At 39.7% G+C, this 27152-nt stretch overlaps 1 protein-coding gene and 1 long non-coding RNA gene across 4 annotated transcripts in view; one reads left to right on the top strand and one right to left on the bottom strand.

The window, feature by feature from the left end:
• SEC62 (SEC62 homolog, preprotein translocation factor) overlaps window positions 1-7784 on the bottom strand; it is a 30442-nt gene extending 22658 nt beyond the window's left edge. Inside the window, exons 1-2 of one of the 3 annotated variants that reach the window (XM_008970911.3) lie at window positions 7430-7480; window positions 4914-5010 (exon numbers count right to left, since the gene is read on the bottom strand). Coding sequence is in view for 1 of the 3 variants with exons in the window: in XM_003817671.6 (XP_003817719.1) it covers window positions 7430-7465 (36 nt within the window). In the remaining 2 variants the exon portion in view is untranslated. Of the gene's footprint in view, window positions 1-4913; window positions 5011-5698; window positions 7392-7429 lie in introns of those variants that run through there. The other 2 variants (XM_055110668.2, XM_003817671.6) reach the window with 2 other exon arrangements.
• LOC130541378 (uncharacterized) lies at window positions 7540-20084 on the top strand. Its single transcript, XR_008955424.1, has 2 exons — window positions 7540-8310; window positions 19104-20084. It is a non-coding gene; the product is annotated as an uncharacterized LOC130541378 (long non-coding RNA).
• Window positions 20085-27152: the final 7068 nt, after the last annotated feature.

Below are 27152 nucleotides of genomic sequence, written 5' to 3'. Positions count from 1 at the left end.
TATAATTACATGCTTAAGCACAATACACAGAACATTCAATATTTCCAGCAACATATAATCTAAATGTGAATGATTTCAGGAAGGGCTGCTTCATTAAAGAATAAAATGACAAATAATAGTAAAAAATAATCTGGCAAGAATCTAAGATGCTAAGAATTAATGCTAAAGACAGTTGTTTGAAGCAAAAAAAATCTAATGATGCAAAATAGAAAAAAGAATCTATCCAACTTATCTATGTCGGGTTTTTCCAAAGTTAAGAGAAGTCTGAATTCAGTTATGTTTGAGGAAAATAAAGAACAACCAACAAACCTAGGTTTCAGCTTTAACTTTATCCCAAAAAGGAATAATTTGTTAGATGAAGTGGAAGTTTTTGTTTTGGTTACTGAGTCTCCTGGCAGGTACATCTCTCATTTCTTCCTTTGTATTTCGCAAGTCCTCTACTTCCAGTAGCCCAATTACCTGTGTAAGATCATACCAGTGTACAATTCCTACAGTCTGCAACTACCAGCTGTGGGCTATTTGTGGCAAGAAAAATTAAGAGCCCAAATCACTCAACCCAAAAGAAGACTACTATAAAAACCAAGTATTTATGAAATTAAAAGTTTTATATATGAAAATATGTATCACAAAAAGTAGATTTTTTTTTTTTTTTGAGATGCAGTCTTGCTCTGTCTCCCAGGCTGGAGTGCAATGGTGCTATCTCAGCTCACTGCAACCCCCACCTCCTGAGTTCCAGCGATTCTCGTGCCTCAGCCTCCCAAGTAGCTGGGATTACAGGTGCCCACCATCATGTCCGGCTAATTTTTTGTAGGGATGGGATTTTACCATGTTGGCCAGGCTGGTCTCGAATTCCTGACCTCAGATAATCTGCATGCCTCAGTCTCCCAAAGTCTTGGGATTACAGGCGTGAGCCACCACGCCCAGCAAAAAACTGGAACCTTAAAAAATGGCAAATTCAAAATTTAACACTCCAAGTTCAGGAACAACTACAAGATTCATAATGATTTATTTGAGGACTGACTGCAAAATATACTTTCTGATATAATAAAAGGCAAAAATTCCTAATTAAAATTTTTGAAACCATGCTAAAATATATTAATATATGTTAGTATCAGGTATATTAAGTGATAGTATTTAATTATGTTTGTAAAATACACTACACTTCACAGAGCCTCAATTAGTAAATAATAGTCTATATATTCATACATCTGAAAAAGTAATACTATAAAAGTTGAATACTATAAATGGTTTATAGAAACCAATTCTATTATATAATCACACCACACATGCTCAATTTTTTCCTCATCTGATACATCTGTTGTCAACTTAAAATCCATCTAATTAAATAACTTGTTACTGGGAGGTGCCTGATTAAAAATTGTGGGGGAGAAGTCTGAATAAACGTGACCTGTTCTTCCAGACTTACAGAGTACTCACCCTATCATCTTTGGATGCTACAGTTAACAGCAAAGATTTGTAAGGCATGATATGTACACTCTGTTACATAACTGTTAGAAGCAGTAATTATTATTTCCCAAAAAGAGGGGCAGAAAAAATATTTTTGAAATACACAGAGTAGGATGGGTCGGGTGGCTCATGCCTGTAATCCCAGTACTTTGGGTGGCTGAGGCAGGCAGACTGCTTGAGCCCAGGAAACCAGGCTTGAGACCAGCCTGGGCAACATGGTGAAACTCCTTCTCTACAAAAAAAAAAAGATAGAAAAAGGTGGTGCACATGTGTAGTTCCAGCTACTCAGGAGGCTGAGGTAGGAAGACCACCTGAGCCCTGGTAGGTTGGGGCTGCAGTGAACCAAGATCATGCCACTGCACTCCAGCCTTGGCAACAAAGTGAAAGCACCCAAATTAGGAGTGAGATTACCAATGTGGACGGGAACACTGGAAGAGGAAGATAAAGTTTGAAAGATGAACAAGTTTTGGGTAAACTGACTGAAAAGCCATAAATATTGTGGCTGAGAATGACACAAAGTTTGGCTCTAGTAGAGACAAGCTAGGAAGTATTGGGAGATTAAGTGTGTAAAAGCGAATAGTCATCGAGGTAGGCAAGGAAATTTCTACTTTACCCTGTAAGCAGCAGAAAGACCACTAGTAGTTTCTGAATAGGACATAATTAGAAAAATGATTTAGACATGATTTTGGTGGCTGTGTGTAGGATGAACTGGAAAAAAATGCATAAGGCAGGGAAATGGATGGAAGACTACTGTAATATTCAAGTAAATTGTAGTGTGATACTGGACTATAAATGGGAAAGAAATTTAGATATCTGAAACATTTCAAATGTAGAACAGATAGAAGTCAATGATAAAGGATAAATAAAATGGCTAGGTAAAGATGTCAGATTTCTAACTTTATCAACAGAAAAGAAATTTGGAAGGAAGGTAATTGTAGAGAATGACCATATCAAATTTAGGCATGATACAAATATACTCATACTAACACTCAGTTATACCATTCCTGAATACAGACATAAATATACTAATCTACTGACTGCTGATAGAGGCATCACATGTAAAACCTGATTAAATATTAGGATACATAAAAAATTGAGAAGTTGATTACATATTACGCAATAGGGAACCTGATATGTATGCACAAAATTTAAAAATCTCATTCTAACAATTAATTTCAAGTTCACCAAACTCTTCTAAAACTGCACCCTGTCCTTTGTAAAGGCACTATCAAGAGGCAATGAAAGGAAGAGACCAGAAAACACGGACTTGGATAATCTCTCTCAACTAGACACAGAATTAACTTGTTTACTGATACTTTCTTAAAGTATTGCAATTTATTAACTTATAATAACTTATCCATATTGTAGACTGCCTTCAATGCAACAATATAATTTGTGCCATTGCTTGGGCGTTGAAGCCAGAAAGATAGATTGCTGTAGAAGAGTACCATGAGAGGCAGGGCTCAGTGGCTCATCCCTGTAATCCCCACCACTTTGGGAGGCCGAGGTGGATCGCATGAGACCAGGAGTTTAAGACCAGCCTAGGTAACAATTTCTGATACTCCATCTCTACACAAAATTTAAAAAAATTAGCTAGGTGAGGTGGTGCACACACTTGTAGTCCCAGCTAGTTGGGAGGTTGTGGCCAGAGGATCACTTGAGACCAGGAGTTTGAGTCTCTAGTGAGCTATGATGCCATCACTGTATTCCAGCCTGGGCACCAGAGTGAAACCTTGTCTCTTTAAAAAAAAAAAAAAAAAAAAAGTACCATGAGAACATGAACAGATACTTGGGATTACAAGCACAAGCCACCACATCCAACGTGCATGCAGTCTTCACTTTCACTGTTCTCCTGATGCAGCATAAGAAGGTATAAAAGTTTTACCTTCTTTTTGTTTATACATTGGACTACAGTACCTCCCCCTCTTTGTTCTCTTTTGATGTAAACAGAATATTTTTATAATTTTCCTAGAAGACTTCTAACAAAGTGAAGGCCTTTTGGGAATAGTAGCACCCACTAATAAAGAGAAACCAACCTATCAATCTTCAAACAAATGGAGAGAACTTCTTAGTTCAATGAATGAACACAACTGTCTTACAACGAGGAAGCTAAGAGCCAATAAATTTAGGCTGGACTGCTTTCCTTTCTTTGCACCCAACACCAATACACTGGGTGCTGTAACTTAAAATACAAAATTATTTAAATTGGAAGTTTGGTTAGAATACTCTTATAAAATTCTTTAATAAATACTATTTTTTACTTTAGAATACACCAACACTCAAATACTATAATAAAATAGAGTTTGACATTTCTAAGTTATTTTAGCCAATATTTAACCTTTTTGAGAAAAAAATCAAGAGTACGTATGTCACGGGCACCAATCTTACAGAATTTGTGATACAGAGGAACTTTTAAAAATTACTACATCCAATAAAAATTAGCTTAGTTGATCTGTCAACCATGAACTGAGCAAAAAAGAAAAAGGCTTGGTTCAAGCAGTATAAAATATTTGTGAAAAATGCAAATAGTAGTTTAACAATAAGATCTGAAAGCTGGAGGGGACCTTAATCATTAGTAACAATATGTGCTACACAAATAACGCTGTACAAGAGTATCTAGACAACAGCAGTACCCTTCTGTAATAGCTCCAACTCCCTTCTATTGTATTCTTTCCTTAGCAATGGGTCTGCTAAACTGCAAAACCCTCCATTAAGCCTTTGAGTGGTAGTTTTCTGATTTAGGACTGGCTTCCTGAGTTCTTTCTCTTCAGAATATTCAGAGTCAGAAATTAGACCTGTATAGTCTGGCTATATAGTCCCAAATTTTCTCTTTTCTTCCCTGTCCTGAAATTAAGCACATAAGCCCATGATATGTCAAGGTTTTATTGCTTGCCAGGAAGACAGATGGGTGCAACAAAAATAACTAATGGAGGGTTATAAAAGTTCTAAGAATTAGCCATTTAAATGTCTCAAAACTCAACTGGACATTAAGCAGAATACTGAATGGGATGATTCTCTTTAGCAAGGACAAGTCATGTTAAGTCTTTACGTTGTATAATTCAATAATAAAAGTCAGGATTAAAGTATTTCAAAGCAACTTATTTTTTATCTATTGTGAGACAGAAAGAGTATTCAGTTGGCAATCAGAAGACCTGGTCTAAATCTGGTTTTACTATCTTGATTGACGATCCTGGATTAAGTCACAAAACCTCACTGGACCTCAGTTTATCTGAAAAACGAGGGTGTCGGGTGAGATCAGTCAGCTGTAGGATCACCACTCTGCTTTCATGTTAAGACTGAATTTATGAAAAAGGCTTCCAAACAAACCCTACTAGATCCTTTTAAACTCTAAAATTTCTTGATACCAGGATTGTAAATCAACTTCTACTATGCAGCAGCACATTGTTAATCTATATGTAGTTACTGTATGAGTACATGTAGCTCACTTCTGGTTTTCAGTGACCAGTAATGAGTCCAAGAAGGAAATGTGACAACAGTCCTCTTGCTAGAAACTTCGATGGGACACGAGAATCTGAAATTATACTGAATTACAAAGAAAAAGCAAATTAGCTACTTTTTTTTTTAACCCTGAACTTATTTGTTTGTATCAAACATTTCTCCCCAATGTGCAAAGTATAATTAAAGATCACTGAATCTATTAACCATCTTTCTAAACATAAAACATCAAGCAACAAATGACAGAAACTCAGTTGGTATTACAGACCTTTTGCCTAAAAATTCTACAACAGGATCTTTTTTGTAAGTTAAACTCTGAACTTTTCATTACATTTGATCTTTTTATCACAAGTGATGTATTATAGTTTCTGATTATCTGGAATGATAAAACTTTCTAGGCTAGTATATTTTCATAAGTGTGTTAGGCTGCATGAAAGTAGTACTCTAAGATCTCTCACAAACATTTTATACAGCCATGTAGAAAATTTCAAGGACAGAAAAATAAATGTCACTTAATTTTGCAGTATGCCCAGTAGATTTTAATAATCAATCCTCAAATAACAGAAAGTAAATAGCTATACTCTACATAACTCCCAACCTAAATAGTTTACTGAATAGAGGGTTGTTAATCTTTCTTCAGCATATCAAAGAGTAGTTAACAAAAAACAAAATAACAATCCAATCTAAATCCTTCATCCTGGGTAAGGAGTAGAATAGAAGGGAGGGGCTGCGTGCCAAACACTTTTAATAACTTTTAATAAATAAGTTGACTCACCTATTATTTTCACAGCAACCTTAAAGTTTTTCTTTTTTCTTTCTTTTTTTTTTTTTGAGGTAAATATGTTTTCTTACCGATGCAGACAGGGAGGTAAAAATTAACTTGCTCAAAGTTACTCAGCCAATAACTGGTGGAGGTGGGGTACAAACAGGCAGTTTGGCTCAAGTTTTAGCTCTCTGCCACTGTCACATTACTCCACAGCCTCTGTTTAATATAAGATCACAACTAAATAAGAGCAGCTATTCAAAAGGTGAATTATATAACCCTTACAACAATATTAAAGAGCAACTGGAATTGTAAAACAATATGTATTGAAGGGCATAAAATTGTACTGTCAAGTGTAAATCTAAGGAGTTCTGTAAGTACAAATCTGACAGACAATTTCAATATACAATCTAATAAAATACTGTATACCCACGTCAGAGGAATAACACTAACTCTTGAAAGATTAAGAACAGTATAATTAGAAACTTCTACTGATCTTAAGACCTAGTCTTATCTGTCTGAACTCGAAATCTGCCTCTTTCTAATTCCCTTCTGCACCCTGTTCGGAACTACTTTATTTCTGCCAAATTCCAAAATTCCAAATTTACTGATCATGTGTGTCTTTTTCACAGCACTTAAAAAGTTTACAGAAGAATTTTAACTTGCATAGCTCAAAACACCTGTATTGTAGGCCAATAAATCGATAAACTTAAAAAAAAAAGAAGGGATAAAATGGAAGAAAGAAAAAATCATTCTAAGCAATGAAATAGTAAGGAACAGAAAGGCAATGATGAATGTAACAATTTATGATTATAGTAACAATTTACTACATGTGATCAATTTGAGGGCTTATGAAGGTTTCTCAGCACATCAGCTGATGAGACGACTAATAAATATCCTGAGTCCAAGATGTTCTACATAATTAATCCTCTTGGCAAAGAACAAGAACCAGGGAAAATCGCAAGGAAGAAATGCACAAATGACATGCATGTGGAATTAGGGAGAGATGTTATGTAGGTTACTACGAGGATGACACACTGGCATGTGAAAGGTTTCTGGGCGCCACCAGCTCGTTGCAGCACCAACGAGGTTGTGGTTGTTTACACCACGTCGCCCGGAAAAAAGCCGGCAAGCTTCAAGTGGACTATTAAGTTAATAATATTGAAGGGAAAGAAGGGCAACGCAACTGAACATCTGGATGAGCAGATCCCTGCCTAGGCCCCGAGGCAGCTGACCAAGTCCAGATCATTCCCCCTTACGGTCTATGCGCACAAAGAACCAGCTGCTTTAGGTCAGTCCGCCGCCTCCTGCTACCCCTATTACCGTGGCCTTAATTTCAGGCCAGCTAAGGCCAGAGGATGGGGTAAGGGAGGGGAAGAGCCCCGGGAAGGGTCAGCGTCTGCGCCCCAGAGGAGGCTGACCTTCCAGCTCAGGCCCGGGACAGCGCGACCACAGGAACTCCAGGCCCACAGCCGCGCCTCCGCAGCCGGATTCTGAGCGCGGCGCCTCCTTCCTTCCCTTGCTGCTCCACCACCACCTCCGTCTCTGTCTCCGCCGTCGCCAACACCGCCCCCCCTCAGGCCCCTCACAACGCGCAGCCTGCAGCCAGCTGCCTCGCGGCGGAACCCCACCCCACCCCACCCCACCTCGCCCTTGCTTTCGCTCGCCCTTTTAGGGGGCTTTCCCCGCCCCTTCCACTATCCAGCGCGCCGAAGCCCCCTGCCCAGAGCTCGGCTTTGCTACCTGGATCCGCTTCTTGTGTCTCCTGCGTTCCGCCATGTTGGCCGCTCCGCCCGGTTCCCTCTGACGTGGAGCGAGGAGGGGGCGGTGGAAAGCTCGCGAGAGTGCGCCCCGAGGCCCGTTATGTAATCCGCCGGCTGGCGCCCCTGGAATGGGGAGGTCGGCCGCCTGGCGGGGCCAGCGGTCCTTAGCGGTGCCTTCTCTCCCCTCTTCCCTCCGCTCCTGCTGTGCGGGAACTGGAGAATCGTTAGGACGTGGAGGAAGCAGAGAAGTGGATCAGAGAACAGGAGGGCTGGGAAGAGTCCTGGTTTCTCAATCCTGACTGAGCATCTGAATCACCTGAGAAGCTACTAAAATGCAGATTCCCCGACCCCACCCCCTTAGAGTCAGAGTCTGTGCATTTAGGGTGCGGCCTTTCTCAGAGGGATCGACTGAGACCTACTGAACCCTAGAAGTCTTTACCTGAGGCAGTTCCTGCAATGTACTGTATATTTCATGACATTCCATGTAAAAGATGACAAGACCGAAACCGTTGAGTGACAGAGATATTAACTGACTTATCTAAGGCTCCACAGGTGGTAGATGGCAGAGCCGAGACCTGAGCCAATTATCTTTTCTCCTGCACTGTGCGGGGTAATACAGCTCGTTTAAAACAAGCTGGAGTCTCCATTCCGTTTTCCGCGTTGCTTCTCACAACTCACTGTTAGAATCCAGAAGTAAGAGAACCCGGGGAAGCGTAAGGAAGATGAATAGGACAAAGATTCTAAGAAGGTGGGAAGGAAGAAGGCTGCAGTCTATTTCAAGTCTGGTGAATTTCAGTCACTGTAGCCTTTATTGTTATTTTAGAGCCACCTAGACCAAAAGAGAAGGAGCTTAAATTGCTGGTAAGTGCTTAGATAGAAATTCCCTTGACTGACTTTATAGAGATCTTTAAAGCGTTTTTAATTGTAGAAAATTGGGAAAATTCAGAAAAGAAAGATGTTCTTTTTTTTTTTTTTTTTTTTGAGGCTGAGTTTCGCTCTATATTGCCCGAGCTGGAGTGCAGTGGCGCAGTCTCGGCTCACTGCATCACCGAACTCCTCGTCTCAACTGATCTCCCTCCTCAGCCTCCTGAGTAGCTGGAACTACAGGCATGCGCCACCACACCTGGCTAATTTTTACTTTTTTTGTGTGGAGATGGAGTTTCCTTATGTTGCCCGGGCGGGTCTTGAACTCCTGGGCTCAAAACGATCCACCTGTCTCTGTCTCCTGAGTAACTGGAACTACAGGCGTGAGCCACTGTGACCGTTCAGTTTATTTTCTTATAGTATTCTGACTTTGTGTGTGTGTGTGCATGTGTGTTTGTATTTATATTTTTTCCTGTTTCCCAAATTGAGATCATATGCAACAAGGCAGCTGCTTTTTTCACTTAATGTTAGGTTGTAAGCGTTTATTATACCATTAAAATTTTTTTCCAGGTTTCCCATATTATATATCTAACCTAAGAGCAATTAAATGTGTAAGTAAGGCAAATTGCAGCATCTTGATGCCTAATTTTTTAATAAAGTAAGATTGCTGAATTTTTTTTTTTGGACTATGCAGTTCTGGTCTCGGGAGTCATTTAATTCCTTTCTCCTCTATAATCTATAATTTGGGTGTGTGTATAGTCAGGGATGGGGTGAGAAAGAATTATTCTTGCCAATTAACCCAAAACATAATATAGAATATGAAATGTCTTTATTTCCTTCAATCCCTCTACCCACCCAGAATGATGAATCTGTTTTGTGCTGTTTTATGTGGACATAAACACTGGACTTTTATAGGAGACCTGGTCTATAAATGAAAATATTATTGCATTCAGTAGGTATTGAGTGCCTACTAGATAGATGTCAAATGTTAGGTTAGGACTATGGTGGGGAATAAAAAATCCTTTATAGACAATGACTCATCCTCAAGTTACTGCCTTACTATTTTCTTCATCAGCAGAGCTTTAATTTAGTGTCCTCTTGTTCTGTCATTCACTCCTTAGATTACAACAATTTGGTTTCTACCTCCACCATCCAGTGAGAATTATTTTGTCAAACCCAATACCTTCTCTCAGCTAGCATCTTACTCAGTATTTGACAATATTGACTGTTCTTCTTGACTTCTTTTCCTTCTTTGGCATGTATATCAACTTCTTTCTGATTTCTCGTTGACTTCTCTCCTTTTACCCAATTCTCACATGTTCCTGGCCACTGTTTTTATATGTTCACCTTCCTCTTGTCTCTTCTATTTGTGCATTCTGTTTACAAATTAATTCCAAAATACTGCATTCATGTTTAATTCCAGATTTCTTCTGGATGTTTCCACTGGATGTCCAACTAAAAATCACCATTTCCCCAGCAAAACCTGCCCCTTTTACTGTAAAACTCTAATAACTACATCGTTGTTCACTCAATTACTCATGCTAGAAACCTTGGATGCATCCCAACCATGCCTTTCTGCCAGTCAGTCACCAATCCTGTTGATTCTACAGCTGAGATATTTGGAATTCTTCCCTCCCTCATCATTCCCATTACCATTGCCTTGTTCAAGTCCTTATCATTACCTACGTGAACTAGTATTGCAATGGCCTTTTAATTGTTCTCCTCACTTCTATGCTCTTTACACTCCAGACCTTCTTCCTTCCATGACTCCCCGTTGTGTGTAGCAGCATGAATGATGGCTAATGTTCACACATATAACCTCAGATTTATGGGTCAAATTTCTGGGTCTCCTTTCCATTTAATATTTATATAAAAATATTTATATAAAAATAGCTCAAATCCTTTTCCCAGCACACCATCTATATCATTGATGGTGGCAGTAAGGAGTTTCCCCTAGCCACTTCTAGTTCCAACTTACTTTTGAATTTCCAATATTACTCTTATTATTTGACAGTTATTTCTCTCCCAAACGAGGAGTATTTTTTGTTATTGTTGTTGTTGTTGAAGACAGGGTCTTGCTCTGTCGCCTAGGTAGGAGTGCAGTGGTGTGATCTTGGCTCACTGCAACCTCCGCCTCCTGGGCTCAAGGGATTCTCCTACCTCAGCCTCCTGAATAGCTGGGACCACAGGTCGTGCCACCACGCCCAACTAAATTTTTTAATTTTTTGTAAAGACAGGTTTCTCCATGTTGCCCAGGCTGGTTTCTAACTCCTGGGCTCAAGCAGTCTGCCTGCCTTAGCTTCTCAAAGTGCTGTGACTACAGGCATGAGCCACCACACCTGGCCCCTGTTCTTTCTTTTGCCAAAGCAAAACTATTAGTTACAAGAGACTTTACTGGAGATTTTTGAGGAAATGAGTTATATTTATTCATTCATTAAACAAATGTTTATTGAGGGCTTATTATGTGCCAGTCCTTGTTCTAGACACTGAGGATATACTAGTGTTCAAGAGGCAAACATCCTGCTCTTGTGGAGCTTATATTTTGGGAAGAAGAGAACAGAATGTAAAACGCAAGAAAGCAAATTATATGGTACAGTCGTCCGTCAGTATTGGCTGGGGATTACTTGCAGGACCCCTGTCAAAAATCTGTAACAGTGAATGACAGTGAGTAAATCAGGATTAGTTCTAGATTTTAGATGCTTAAATCTGCAGATGCTTAAGTTCCTCATGTAAAATGATACAGTATTTGCATATAACCTATGCACATTCTCCCATATACTTTATATCATCTCTAGATTACTTATAGTACCTAGTACAATGTAAATGCGATGTAAATAGTTTTTATACTATGTAACTTTAAAATTTGTATTATTTTTATTGTGGTATTGTTATTTTCTGTTAATTTTCTTTCCCAAGTATTTTCAATTGGTTGAATCAGCAGATGTGGACCCTTGGATAGGGAGGGCCCACTGTATGTTAAAAGCCTTACAATAGAAACAAAGCAGGGTAAAGGGACTGCTTGCAGTGGGAAGGAGGGTGTAATTGGAACTTAAATGGTCAGGGCAGTCCTCTTTGTGGAGATCCACTTTGACCAAAAATGCCATGAAGAAGAAGAAGGAGCAAGGCCAGTGGGTATCCTAGGAAACCATACTTAAGGTGGAGTGAACAGCATTTACAAAAGTTCAGAGGTGGGAGAGTGCAGGTGTGTTTGAGTAATAGTATGGAGGTCAGTGGCTAAAGCAGATTCAATAGAGGAAGAGGAGCAGGTGATAAGATCAGAGGGAAATGGGGCTAGATTGTGTAGGCCATTTAATGACTTTGGCTTTCACTCTGAGTAAAATGAGGGCTTCAGAGGGTGTGCCACGATGGATTAGGGTTAGAAGAATGACATAAAATGGCTTCTGTTTAGAAAGGACCGTGATTGCTGTGTTGTGAATAGACTGTGAGAGGAGATACAGGGATAGAAGTGGGGACTTAGTAGGTTATTGCAGCAAACAGGTGAGAGATGATGGTGGCTTAGACTTGGGTGTTTGCTACAGAGGCAGTGGGACATCTTGGATTCTGGTTATATTTTGAAGGTAGAGTCAATGAGATTCTGAATATGAGGGAAAGAGAGGAATCAAGGATAACTTCAAGATTTTTGGTTTGACCAACCGGAAGAATGGAATTGTAACTTACTAAAATGAGAAATATAAGAGTGAAAGAAGTTTGGCATGAGAATATAGAAATTTGGTTTTTGGTGTGTTAATGTGAAGAAGCCTAATGGACATCCAAGAGGAAATATGGATTGCACAGCCACCTATATGAGAAGCAGAGTTCAGGGAGAAGTCTTGGCTGGAGGTATAAATTTGGGAGTTGAATGGAATCAGAATATGTTGCCCCCAAATATGCCACTTTGGCATAAGGATAATTTTGACCTGAAGGCAAATGAGAAAATCAGACACAGCAAGAGCTCTCTGTCCTTATCTGCCTAAAAGAGCATAAATTCTCACAAAGGTGTCCCCATTCTTCTCCCATACCGAGACAAGGAAAACAACCCTTACCACCAGAAGTGGAGACAGCACCAAGATGAGTCTGCACAAAGAAACCTTACTATAATCCTTATCTACCATTAGTTTCCCCTATATTTTTACCTTCTCACAGTTTACCACCTCTATAAACCCAAACCCCCTTTTCTTTATCTAGTTACTTCTCTTCAATTTATCACCCTTTGTTAAGATGGCATATAAGCCCCGAAGTCTAACCACTTCTTTGATTTTTCACTTATTTTCCATGAAGCCCTCATGAATGGTAAAAATATTAACATCAAATAAAATTGGTACAATTTTCTTCTGTTAATCTGTCTTTTGTCAGTTTAATGCATAGGCCTCAGGTACAGAACCTAACAGGATAGGGAAATGTTTTTCTTCCCCTACAGAGTTATCAGTGCATAGATGGTATTTAAGTCCAAGAACCTGAGGGATCACTTGCCTCCCACCCTCCAGGATGTCTCACAGACTTCTGCTTTTCATCCCACCTCTCTAATCCTTTCTTCTCAATCTTTCTTGCTGGGTTCTCCTCTTCCACTCTTCCTTCCAATGTTAGAATGCTAATGGCTTTCCTATCTCTTTATATGCTTTAATCCATAACATAGAGCCCACAACTTAAATAAGGAGTATTAGGTATTGATATCTAGGAGTTCCCTGGCCATCCCTGTAGGCCCTCCTCATGTCCTTTCCCACTGCTCCTGACTACCTGCCTACTTTTCTTCACTCACTCTAGAATACTTCCCACCCTTCTGAATCTCTTCTCTTTGCCCCTGGGCTCTGTCACTTCTCCCTAGGGTTGTCTCTGAAATTCAGAATTTTCCTTGCTTTATACAGTGGACAAATTGGGCTCTTTACTCTCAATTGGATTCCTTTGGACATGTTTTTGTAAATTAAGAAATTCATTACCATGTTGTGCTAAACAAAGTATTCTCCAATCTAGATCTCTCTCTGGAGGACTGATGAATAGGTAGGAACTTGAAAAATTCAGTTTCCTGGGAACTTCCATCTCAGCAAGTGGAAGGGAATAATATAGAAATGTATTCCTAGTGATCAGACTTATGCAAACTGGGAGCTGATAGGTTTAGTTTTTTGTTCTAAATAATACTTTTTCTGGGTCCATTTTATATGTTAAACATATATATGTGACAAAATCAAAGAGAAAATTCTAGGGAACTAGAGCAAATAACAGACCTTTTTTTGATGTCGTTTGTATAAAAGCAGTTTAGAATATGTAGTTAATAATGTTAGTGATTTAATGTTATCACATAGAAAAAATAAATTTAATATAAAATAGCTCTAATATAAAATGCAATGAATCTAATATTATTTAAGAGGTAAATTAATATTTTAAAATAAGTTGATACTTCTACTCAAGAAATGGCATAAATTTAGCCAGGCATGGTGGCATGTGCCTGTAGTCCCAGCTACAGGGAGGCTGAGGTGGGAGGATTGTTTGACCCCAGGAGTTCGAGGCTGCAGTGAGCTGTGTTTGTGTCGCTGCACTCCAGCCTGGGGGACAAAGCAAAACTTCGTCTCTTAAGAAAAAAAAAATGGCATAAATAAGTAAGTATATAGAAAAACAAACACAAATACTGTTTTGAAAAAGTGTAACATTTTAACTTGCTAATACTAGACTAAGAATATATAAAAATAATCACTTCATCTTCTTAATTAAAATGGTAATTATTTTGCCATTTTGAACAGAAAAGGTAGCAGTATCATTCTCATTCACATATGGAGTTCTTATGGTTTCCCCTTACATTTGCTTCGTCAAGGTTCAATGCAAAAGGGAAATTAATGTAGTTTTTTAGTTAGAAAGATACTTAATTAGGAGAATTAAATGCTTCCAAAATCATTGAAAGTGTGAAGGACCATGTGCCATGTTGGTCCTGCCTGAATAACTGCCAGACCCTACAGGACTAACCAGCCGGGGGAACCTCTACCTTTGGGGAGCCAGGAGGCCACTGTGACAACACTGTGTTCAGTAGACTACTAGGAGAGCTGTGATCCAATTGCCAGGAAGCCAGGATCAGAAAGTTCTTGCCAGCACTGCTGCTGTTGCCTCCTACTCTCACAAAGATCAAGACTGCATGCTAGAGTGATGCTGTAGAAAAACCATCTCCATGACCTTGCTGGGCAGCAGCAGCAGGAAGATGGCCTCCTTGTCACATTTGTCCTTCTGATACTCTACCAGTGCATCTAATTAGAACTGGAACTCTAGTTGAGGGAGTCTGGGAAATGAAGACTAGCTTTCCATCTTTTGCTGTGTGCCAGTTGACCATATCTAATATCACTGTCTTCTTTCTTAAGGTAACCACTTCACTCCTACCTTTTCACCTTCCTAAAGGACAACTGTGAGACCACTCTTCTCCCGTCACTCCTCTACCTCACCATTTATGCTTCCACACCTACGTGTTTTCTTCTTCTTCTTCTTTTTTTTTTTTTTGCTTCTCCTTCCCACCTGGCCTATCCTTCAAGGGTCAGGTAACATGTTACCCCCACAGTGGAAGCTTCTCTGAATTATTTCTTCAGCAAACTCAATTGACCCTTTTTCTGGGCTCCTACAACATTTTGTAAAAATCACTGCTATAGTACATATAATTGACATCATAAGTTGTTTTTCTTTCTGCCAGACTGTGAACCTTTCAAGGGCAGGTACTATGTTTTAGTTTTCTTTTCTCAATGTCTAGTCCAGGGTCTGGCTCAGAGTAAATAAATGTTGATGGAGTGAATAATAAATGATGAAAATGGCATAATCTTTGTCCTCTGGAGCTTTAGTAAGTGAGGGAAAGATATTTATATATTATGAGGCAGACAAAATTCTACTGGGAGGTCTTCATCATATCCCAAAGACTATTTTCTATATAGAAATATCTATATCTATCTATCCACAAATATTCCTCTGTGGAATTTAGAGACAACCAATTTGACAAGAAGCTTCCCTAGATTTGGTTGAGGAAGCCCTTCCCTGTGCAAGAAGAGAGATTCTGGGAATCAGTCATTTGCCTAGTTTCTTGTAAGTGTAGACTTACCTGAGAACAGAGACATGTAAGCATCCACTCTCTCAACCTATCTCCAATCCAGCAATTTGAGAGGAAGTATAGGGTTTGGCAAAGCTAAATCTCCAAAATGAAAACCTCTTGGGCAAGTAAAGGCAGCTAAACCTCATAAGTTGTTAGTATACCCAGACTTTGTTTCTTGTGCAAGCCCATCTATTAAGATGGACAGGCATGATGGTTCATGCCTGTAATCCCAGCTACTTGGGAGGTTGAAGTGGGAGGATCTTGGTTGAGCCTAGGAGTTCAAGCTATGATCATGCCAGTGCACTCCAGCCTGGGTGATAGAGAGATCCTGTCTTGAAAATAAAAACAGAAGATGGAAAGGGGAGTGGGATGGCAAAGGTCAAGAAGGAAGACTCAGCACAGAATCCAGGGAAGTTATGAGGGCCAAGGAAACTAAGACTTCCAGACCTGGACCTCACTTGCCGATTGGGAAAAAATCCTTAAACCTATTCCTTCTTACACTGGCCTCAGATGATTTTCTGACAACTCTTGTACTCATGTGCTGTTGTCCAGCTGATGTTTAATAATGTGGATGTCTCTGAAATGAAAAGAACAATAGGCCAGTAAACCTTACAGACTGGATATTTTAACTTTTAGGTAAATATTTAAATAATTTGGCAGAGGTTGTTATAAGTAGTAATTATGGGTCCACCCCTAAATTAAGGCTACTAGTTATTCAATTATTTTTCCTTGAGTATTTATATAAGAAACTACTAAACGATAACACTTTATAATCTTCCGTGTCACGTAAGATGTTCCGCTTCCTGTGGCTCCAATTATTCTATCATTTTTTTTTATTCTACATATTGCCTCTAGGTTATACAAGTTTTTTTCCTTCCCCTGGTAAATGAAATCACTACATTTAAAGTGGTATATTGCTATATTTTAGGCAAACAGCAAAAAATATAATAGGTTTCTTGCCTAAGCTGTACCTCCTAAGGAAAGGGATTTGGGGGTCTTGATTTTTCATCTGCCAAATGGAAAATCTTCTATCCATTTTCACCCAGGAATTGACAATCTGAAGGTCAGTGTATTTAGTGCTCGATTGTCATAATAAAATAGTCCCCAGCAGAGATCTCTTCAGATTATTGCAAGGGCAAACCAAGATTACTGAAATATTTTCACATACAATTTTTATACTGACCTTCAACTTCTGATAATAAAATAAATGCTGAAATTTTAGAGAGTGCTTTTAAGAAATGCCTGAATAAGCCAACATTTGACTAATCAAAGGATAAGTTTACTTGTCCAGTTTTAAATTCAAGCATGAATATAATTTTTGTAATTAATATGTATCTTCACACTCTCTACAAACCAATATTGTAATAAGTGAATTTTGCTGTCTTAGTTTTTAAAATTTATTTTTATTATTCTCAACTTGTCCTTTTGAAATGCTTTTAGACTTATTGAGAAAGTTGCAAAAACTAATATGAAGAATTTTCACATACTTTTTACCTAGCTTCTGCAAATGTTCTATTATGTAACTATAGTACCATTTTTGAAACAGGAAATGAACTTAGTATTACTAAGTAATCTACAGACCTTATTCAGATTTTGTCAGTTGTCCCATTAGTGGACCTTTTCTGTTCAGGATCCAGTCCAAGCTCACCAGTTGCATTTAGTTTTCATGGTTCCTTGGTCTCCTTTAATCTGGGACAGTTCCTCAGTTTTTCTCTTTCATAACTTTCACTCTTTGAAGAGTACTGGCCAATTATTTTGCAGAATGTTCTTCAATATATGTTTGTCTGTTATTTCCCAATGATTTAATTCAGGTTATACGTTTTGTCAAGAATATCATAGAAGTGACATTGTACCCTTCTCAGTGTGTCTTGTCAGGAGGAAAGTAGTTGATGTGTCTTGTCATTGGTAATGAGGCACTTTGATCACTTAGTTAAGATGGCATCTGGCAGGTTTCACTGCTGTAAAGTTACTGTTCTTTCCTTTGAAATTAATATGCATCTTATGAGGGGATACTTTGAAACTATGTAAGTATTCTGTTTTTCATCATACTTTTGTCTATTAATTTTAGTATCCATTAATTATCTCTGCCTGACATAATTATTACTGTGGTGTTTACCAAATTGTGATTTTCTATTTCTGTCATTCCTTCTACATTTATTGTGATACTACTGTAGGGAAGAGTTTATTTACTCATTTACTTATTATCAATTTGACCTGATCCTCTAGAGAGTATCAGTTAGATGCGATTTGTGAGTGAGAGTCAACATGGTGACCTTTGTACATCCATCTACCATGGTTCTGTTGGCATCCACCGATTTATGCCAGGGGTGCACAGCTTTCCAAGAAAAAGAACTTGAACTCCGTGAAAGCATATAAAACATGGTCTGATGGACTAGTGTGGTCCTCATGAGGGCACGAGTTTTGGAAAGAACAGTGTGGAACATAAGAGGAAGGAGCACCCTGTAAGAGAAGAAGGAGCCCAGCCTGGCAAGTTAGACCCAGAAATAGAGCATGGGCTTCAGATGGGGTGGAGATTTTAGATTATTGCTGTAGAATTTACCTCAACACAGACTTCTAGCAGTAAGTATGATCATTGGCAAAAGTTCTTTAGCGTATTAATTAAAGGAACTGTGAGAGTAAATGGTCTAATACATTAGATCCACACAACCTTACTGTGGGACCCTGTACTGCTGCACCTGAGTGTCATCCAGATGGGGTATTGTCCTTTTCACTTTGTAAGGTCAACTGTTTGGATCTGTAGTCTCAAGGACATTTCAGTTCCAGCTTTACCAGCACAGCTGCAGGACTGTAGCTCAATGACACTAGATGTAGCTCTAGGCAATGTTGAGTTTCCACTCCACCAGTACCCAGGGATAGCCATGGGCTCAGGAGTTGTTTCAGTTCTGAGTGATGCTTCTATGGAACCACCTGCCACAGAGGATGTGTTCAGCTCACCAGAATGGGAAATAATGACAATGACGGGCTCATAGGCACATGTAATATCCCTGAAGTCTATAGCAAATTTATAGAAATAGGGACACTATTAAACATTGGATCTCTCAGAAAAAAGGCCCTTGCCAGATGACAGCCCTTTGGCCTTGGACTTCCCAGCCCCCAGAACTGTGAGCCAATAAATTTCTGTTCATTATAATAATAATAAAAAACTGGATCTCTTACATGCAGTTGAGCAAGTGGGGGGGTACTATTGAGGCTTAGACATTAATATTATATTAAACAGTTTTAAATTGGGAGACCATTAGGCTGGAGTGACTTCAAGCAGGTTAAGTTCCTACATAAGTAAACTGAAGCCCAGTGTGAGTGTGAGTCACTCATGTTGCTGGAAGAGTGTAAATGGGTGCAACCTCCAGAAAATGCAATTTTGCAGCATCTGTGAAAATTTTAATTACATAAGCGCCTTGGCCCAGAATTCCACTTGCAAGAATGTGTCCTACAGATATGCCTGTACCAATATGAAATTGTATATGCCATACATAATAAAAAGTTTGGAAAGAGCCTGAAAAAGTCTATCAGCTGGCTAAATGAGACTGGTTAAATAAATCATGATAGTCATACATGATGAGATGTCATACAACATTTTAAAACAGTGAGGAAGCTCTTTAAGTACTGTTGTGAAATAATCTCTAGGTATTTTAGGTGAAAAATTTCCAACATAGTATGTTAACATTTGCAATAAAAAAAGAGGTTAAAAAGAATATATGTACATTTTTGCTTGTTACAGGAGGGGATTTAGTGGCAGGAGGACAAAGTCAGAAGAGAAATTTTTCACAGTATACCTTCTTGAGCCATGTGACCATATGCTCTAATTTTTTTAACTATAAAATTTAAATTAAAAAAACCACAAAAATTCGACGCAACAGCAGCAGCCACAGTGGCTGAAGATGAGAGGACTCCTGTGCCAGCCAAGGTGGAAGCAGAAATTACTCCCCAGTCTCCACTGACTACAGGAACAGCAGGGCCACACACCCATTTGGTGGCCATAACATTGAAAGCTGGGACAGCAGGACTGGTCTGGACCTGAGGCGTAAAAGACAACACTTGCAGCCAGCCCTGGTACTTGCATAGCGGCAAAATGTCCCAAGCTGGAGGAAATGGATAAGAATTGGGTACACATCACCTGTATTGGGAATGAACAAATGTGTTCAGATTATTTGGAAAAAGCAGACATTCTAGAGGTAGGGAGTTCTAAAGCCTTGGTGCACTTGAATGGATAAACTTCCCAGGAGCAGAGTTTTCCAAGCATGTCTCCCTGTGGTTCACCTCTACGAAGCTTAACCTACCTTCTGCTTAGGCAGAGCGAAGAGGCACCTCAGCATAACTCAGATCACAATGGAAGCATGTCATTTCTTAAAAGCTGTCAAGGAATTGGTGTGAGGTTTAAAAACGTCTCTGAGCTTGATGGAAGGAAGGTAGGCGGTGATAGTTCATGCTCCCTTTCCTCCAGACACTTCTCATTTTCCTTTCTTAACCTGCTTTGATATTACGATTTCTTTTGCTTCATTTGTTAAGTTCTCTTACAGCACTTCTTGTTCACAAGTGAGTGAAGAGCTGTTCTCTGCTTGTAACGTTGGAAATGGGGGAGTGTTTCAGAAATGACACAACAAAGCATTAAGCCATGAAACAAGAAAGGGAACTTCAGATAGAATTACAACAATCATTTGAGAATCTCACTGAGAGCTAATAAAAGCCACACACACACAGAGGAGTGTTTTCCAGTTATTTTTTTGTCGTACTTTGTTGAGTTTCCTGCTTTCGGTTTTCCTAACTTAGCCACAGAAAGTGTAGGCATGAAAAACATATTGGCTGGATTTCCTATAAGACTTCGCGTTTTAGAAAACAAGCAAACAAACTCAGATTTTGTCATACTAGCACCTAAGGCATAGTTCTTGCTTTTTTTCATTCTTACACACACACTCACACACACCACAAACACACACACACACACATACACGCACACATGTATGTCTGTGTTTGGATAGATAGAGATACATGTCATAGACCATTAACTGCTAGGGATATTATAGGTCATAAGTTGATGTCTTCATTTCACAGATTAGAAAATGGAGGATTAAACAAGTAAAATGAGTAGAATGACCCAGTTGAAATTTAAATCTAGATCTTGTAGCTCCAAGTGAAGGGCTCCTTCACTTGTGAAGCCCTGCCAATGGGCTTGTAAAGTCCCTCTCCTTTTAAGGAGCATTCCCTTGAACTTAGTACAGTATTGTGGTTTCTTGATGGTTCAGATAAGTCCTTGACATGGTATTCTTTTGGCAGGCACATGGGAACAGAATGGTGTAGCAGTTGCTATATTACCTTTAGCAGCATGTGACAAAAGAGCTGGTTTGGACATTCAAGCATTGATCTTTTTCCTAAATATCATTTACTCATGCAAGTAGAACCTGTGTTAGGTTCTGAGATGCAAAGATACTTAAAAGAATATTTACAGTAAGATCCCAGAGGGGGAGAGAGAGGAATGATTGAGCATTGGATATACACCAAAATACTTACCACAGTGGAATTAAAGGCTACTCTTTCCCATCTCCTTTTTTTTTTTTTTGTTAATCTTAAATGTCTACATTCTGTATAATGAACATTCATTACTTTTAGAATTTAAAAACTTCACCGGGCACGGTGGCTCACGCCTGTAATCCCAGCACTTTGGGAGGCCGAGGTGGGCGGATCTTGAGGTCAGGAGATCGAAACCATCCTGGCTAACACAGTGAAACCCCATCTCTACAAAAAATACAAAAAATTAGCCAGGTGTGGTGGCGGGCATCTGTAGTCCCAGCTACTTGGGAGGCTGAGGCAGGAGGAGAATGGCGTGAACCTGGGAGGTGGAGCTTGCAGTGAGCCGAGATCGCGCCACTGCACTCCAGCCTGGGCGACAGAGCGAGACTATGTTTCAAAAAAAAGAATCAAAAAAACTTATTTTTAATTTAAAAAATTGACGAAGACATGTTATGATTTAAATGTATTTGTCCCTTCAAAATTCATATGTTGAAACTTAACCTCCAAGAGGATGGTATTTAAAGGTGGGACCTTTGGGAGATGATTAGATCCTTGGGAGGCCTGAAACCAGATGTCTGTATTTTTTGGTTACATCATTCAATAAATTCCACTTATGATTTAGGCCAGTTTGAATTGGGTTTTGTAATAGTGTGTCAAGATCCTGGCAGTACGCAAATGGCACACTTAAATAACGTAACTGAGGAGATAGTGAAGGACCACACACACAGATGTAGGGATTAAGAGAAACCAATGAGAACTATCAATATCAGGGAGCCTTCTCATCCTTAGGCCTGAAAGGACAAAGGGAAAAACTGGTTTCCCAGAATCTACAACTTGGGAAGAGATGTAGCTGTAGCTTCAGGAGAGGGCTACTTGACAGGAGCTGTGGCCTCCATGAGGAAAGCAGCCTGGGAAAGCAGGAAGGGGACCAAGAAATCAACACTCCCTCTCCTGTTTCCTTGCACTCCTCAGACTCCTCTTGGTGGTTCCATTGGCTGACCTGAGTGGAAGTTAGAGGGAAGGGAGGCCATTTGAGCAGTCTATTGAAGTCAGCCTCTTGGGCACTGAGCATGATGGAGAGGGTGAAGAGAGGATCTGGAGGGGCCATGGAGAACATTCATCATCCTGTGATTCTAATAGAGTCATGCATTGCTTAACAACAGGGATGTTGAGAAATGCCTTCTTGGGTGACTTCGTCATTATGTGCACACTGTAGTATACTTACACAAACCTAGATGGTGTGGTCTACTACACACCTAGGCTATGTGCTACAGCCTGTTGCTCCTAGGTCATAAACTTGTATAATATGTTACTGAACTAAATATTGTAGGCAGTTGTAACAGCAGTATTTGTGTATCTAAACACAGAAAAGGGACAGTAAAAGTACAGTATTATAGTTTTATGAGACTAACGTCGCATGCAGTCTGTCATTGACCAAAATATCATTAAGTGGTACGTGACCGTTTTTTACAAAGTACCCTGGTATACTAAAAAACAGTTGATAAAGAAATGACTATAATGATCATTACAACAGAGTGATTACCTTAAATTATTAGATCACTCAATCCCACTTGTTGAGCATTCATTGTTTTGAGCACTTTGAAATAGTGCAAGGAATTTAGAAGTTATAGTTGCTCATCTCAAGGGGATAACAACCAAAAAGGGTACAATGAGATATTATAAATGAAAAACAAGATTACACAGCTAAAAAGATTTTAAAAATTCAGGCTTCAGGGGTGGACCAATCCATGTATTCAGCTCTCTTGGCCACAGTTATTGGGCACAAGAGTCAAAGGAGTCGATGAGACAGAGTGACTCCCAGGACTTTGAATCTATTAGAAGAGACATATTCTTCCTTTCTACTGTGTGACTTGAGAATGTTAGGTCTGGACTGCACTGGGCATTTTACCATCCTGAGAGAAGGACCTCAAGCTGCTTGGAAGCCACTTCTATAGAAACTGAAGATGAAGTCAAAGGAAGGCAGCACAAAGAGAAAACTGGATCCTTGGTGACAGCATTTGAATCACTAGATTAACTCTTGCCTGAAGCCAGACATCTAGACTTTTTAATTACTAGGTCTAATATGTTTCCTTTATGATTTAAGTCGGTTTGAATTGGATTTTGTCATTTGCATTCTAGAACATCCTAATTAATACGCCATCCAAAGAAACCAAGATAACTAAAACAAACTACTGTTTTTAAAGAAAAGATTTTAATCTTCATGGAAAGTGAATTTTCACACAAATTATTGCATTTCATAGCATCCACCCAGATTTAGTCACTTTTTTCATATACTAACAAATGTAGGTTTTTTTTTTTTTTTAAAAAAGCTCTTATTCTTTTTTTCTTAAAAAAATAATTATTTGTGTTTTTTGGGCCGGGCATGGTGGGTCACGCCTGTAATCCCAGCACTCTGGGAGGCCGAGACGGGCAGATCACGAGGTCAGGAGATTGAGACCATCCTGGCTAACACGGTGAAACCCCGTCTCTACTAAAAATACAAAAATTAGCCAGGCGTGTTGGCGGGCGCTTGTAGTCCCAGCTACTTGGGAGGCTGAGGCAGGAGAATGGCATGAACCCAGGAGGCAGAGCTTGCAGTGAGCCGAGATCGCACCACTGCACTCCAGCCTGGGGGGACAGAGCGGGACTCCCTCTCAAAAAAAAAAAAAAGAAAAAGAAAAAAATTTATTTGTGTTTTTTCCCTAGACTGCTAAGCAGAAAAAAGCTCTTATTCTTATCCTTTATCCTAATTCTTAAAAACAAAGTCCTAATTTATGATTTCAGTATTTCAGTGACAGTAATCATAAGAAGTAACCCGATTAGACCATTCACTTTGCAAAATTCTCTGTAAGGGAAGCAGTACTTAGAATACCTAATGTGGATGTTGTTTGCCTGAAGAGTTGGTGGGTATAAATAAAGACTGGTAAATAATGATTTTTTAAAATGCCTCTGGCATGAGAACAGTCATAAATCCTGGAATTAAGACTTTTTCCCCATGACTTACACTCCCAGGACTAAAAATGTTGCCTTTTAGTCCTATTTAGAATTGTCTTTTGGATTTGCTGATAAACGCTCTCATGTCTATATGACTTATACAATCAGATGTTGGCTGATGCATTCAGATCCCTGTGCTGTGAATATTTATTTATTTGCTTTCTCAATTAAATGAGTGGTTTTGGTGACAAACCACTGGTGTTAACACAAACAGCTAAGCTGATCATTTAGGAAAAGCTCAATATTAAAGGATTCTAAGTCCATTGTTAGGCTATGACAGTAACTCCAATCTCATTAACAATTAACCACTTGATCACCACCTAATTCATAAAAAAAAACTACCATGAATAAAAGTTCTTGACTGGGTGCAGTGGGCTCATGCCTATAATCCCAGAACTTTGGGAGGCCAAGGCGAGAGGATTACTTGAGCCCAGGGGTTTGAGACCAGCCTGGGTAACATGGGGAAACCCCTTCTCCACAAAAAATGCAAAAATTAGCTGGGCCATGGTGGTGCATACCTGTGGTCCCAGCTACTTTTGAGGCTGAGGTGGGAGGTGGGAGGATTGCTTGAGCCTGGGAGGTGGAGGTTGCAGTGAGCGCCACTGCACTCCAGCCTGGGTGACAGAATGAGACTCTGTCTAAAAAAAAAACACAAAAAACCACACACACACAAAACAAAAACACACACACACACACGTTCCTTCTGCTGTTTGGAAGGAAGCTATTTCTATTTATTCGGTGTTTGGGGACCTAAATATGTGTCTGAAAAGAAAATGTTGCTGTACTACAGGATGGTGATTGAAGTCCTGAAAATATCAGGAAACTGTTCTCATTTATTATTTGTCAAATAGCGCTTTCTGTAAACACTTGTAATCTCTGTTTTACAGGTGAAAGAAGACTGCAGCTGAGTTCTATTATCAAAGCAAAGTGCTGTACTGTACTTGAAATAACTCTAGCAAATACTGTGCTTCCTGCACAGAACCTGTTGGATTACTCACACAAATGTCAAAGAACAGGTTGACATTTTAGCAAGTTATCAGCCTGGCCCATACAGAAAAAGACATTTCTAGTTTTTACACTTTGCAGGGTTCAGAGAGCAGTTGAATGTTATTTTTAGTCTATGATCCAAAGCAGCTAATGACAGAGTCTACCTTAGAAGATAACAGGCTTCTGATTTATAACACAAGGCTAATGGTAGATATTGTGTGATGTGTCCAGTTAAATTAACAAAATAGCTTTGCAACAGTGTGGAGTAAAGACTTAGGCTTAAAACAGAGAATTTGAGGATTGAGATAAGTCCAGAGAAGTAGCAGGATGGAGTGCAGATGCAAGAGAAAGGCTATGTCAATGCCATATTATAAATATAGCTCATAGACAGCATATCCTAGTGTGTGTCTGAAGAGGCCTGTGCCCTTGAGGAAAGGGGAGATTATGACCTTGTCCCCCAGTGTCATTTGCATAAATTCTTAGAGACCTTGGGGCAGTGAGTAGGAGACTGGTTGAGATGATTACTATAGGAAAATTGAATAACTTAAAGTATGGATATCTTACTGTTACAGGAAATGCTTAGGAGGTGAGGTACTCTGAATTTAGAATATGATGGCCTAAGGGATTCGGAGTCAAGAAGCAGCACATGGGATGAAGATACATCCACTGTCAAGCTGGTCATTATGACAGGGAGAAATATCCCTCCACAGAGTGAGATTGGTGAGACTTGCAAGAATTGAATGATGGTCCCATTGGGTGAAACTCTTTAGGGTGAGTTTGCTTGTCTGGGAAAGACAGAACTCAGATCCCTAATTGAGATGAACTGCAAGATGGGTTCAGCAGGAGAAAGTGGCTGGAAAGGGGGAGGGACCAGGAGCCAAGTGGGTGACTATCTGCCAGGCGGTCTCCTGAGGGCACGCATCTTCCCTGGTGGTGTGACTAGAAAGAGGGAGTCCAAAGCACAGTCCCTTCTCCTCCACTTGGCACACATCAACACTTTCCTCTTTTCCTGTGAGCCAAGGTAGAAGGTCTGGTCCAGAATGGACGATATGGGTGGAGGGGTGAGTCAGTATTGTTTTTCATGTTGGTGGTTGGACTCAGTTTAAAAGATGGATGTCTTAGGGTAGTAGGTAGCATAGTTTTCCTAGCTTTGTTGTCACAGGTGATAGAAGCTGGACCATAAGTTAGGGTCACAGCTCCCTTGATTCTCCTTCTTCTTTGTTCTCCTTCCTCTTTCACAACTCTCTCTCCTAGGTACTTTTAGTCAGGCTGCAGATGGAATTCTGGGCGTTTGCTCCAGAGAGAATTTTGCTAGGTAGCTTTTGCATTAAACAGACTTCATTATACATTTTGCTTTGCGTGGGGCCTCTCTCTCCTGACACAGATACACGGGCCCCTTGTAGCCCACAGCCCCCAGTGTCACACATTAGTGGCACAGGCTTGGTTTTGACATTGGTTCAAGGTACCCAGTGAAGAGCACTTTCTGTAAGAACAGTTCAATGGCAGGACCCATAATGGTTATGAGCACGGAGGCCTCCAGTGCAGGAGCATCCGCAGTGGTTGCTGATCCCCAGAAGGGAGACGTACTCTCTTTCTTTTTGTGTTTCCAAAGGCAAAGGCATACTCTTAGGAGGCAGACAGAAAGATGTACAGTTAAGAAGTGGGATTTTTAGGTTCTGTTAACAGCTGGTTTATTACCTTTTTTGGAACTTTCTCACCCTTTCTGCAGTGAAATAGGCTATTTCTCTATGTAGGAGTACGCCTGTGGGGAAAAAAAATGTGTGGAAACCTAGCTATTCCCCAAAAAGGAGCACAAAAAGAAGGACATCTGAGATTGCTGAATACTTTTCAGATGACAAAGAACTTAGAATGTTGAGAGGGGACTTACAGGGAATGGGCTGATAAAAGACTTGAGTGTCATCTAGTATTTACCCCTTTCTCCTCCAACTTGAGTTAGCTAAATACACACACACACACACACACACACACACACACACACACACACACACAAATATACCTGCTTATAATAAACGCTCTAATCAACAAATCTACTGGATCATAAGCTCTGCCAAGGTAGCGCCTGTGGTGTTCCCTTTTTATCCTTAGCCTGTAGCACCAGGCCTGGCACATAGATTCTTGGTAAATATCTACTGAGTGAATGAATTGTTGAACAGCTCGTAATGAAGAACTGATTCTGAGAATCTGTGGAATACTTCAAAAGAGAATGAATACAATGCATATATTAAAAGAGGAGGCAGTCTGCAGCCACTGCCACCTCCGC

Source organism: Pan paniscus, chromosome 2 (genome assembly GCF_029289425.2).
Source record: "Pan paniscus chromosome 2, NHGRI_mPanPan1-v2.0_pri, whole genome shotgun sequence".
Taxonomy (NCBI): domain Eukaryota; kingdom Metazoa; phylum Chordata; class Mammalia; order Primates; family Hominidae; genus Pan; species Pan paniscus.
The sequence above is the reverse complement of the archived record's forward strand: the minus strand, read 5'-3'. Positions and strand labels throughout refer to the sequence as shown.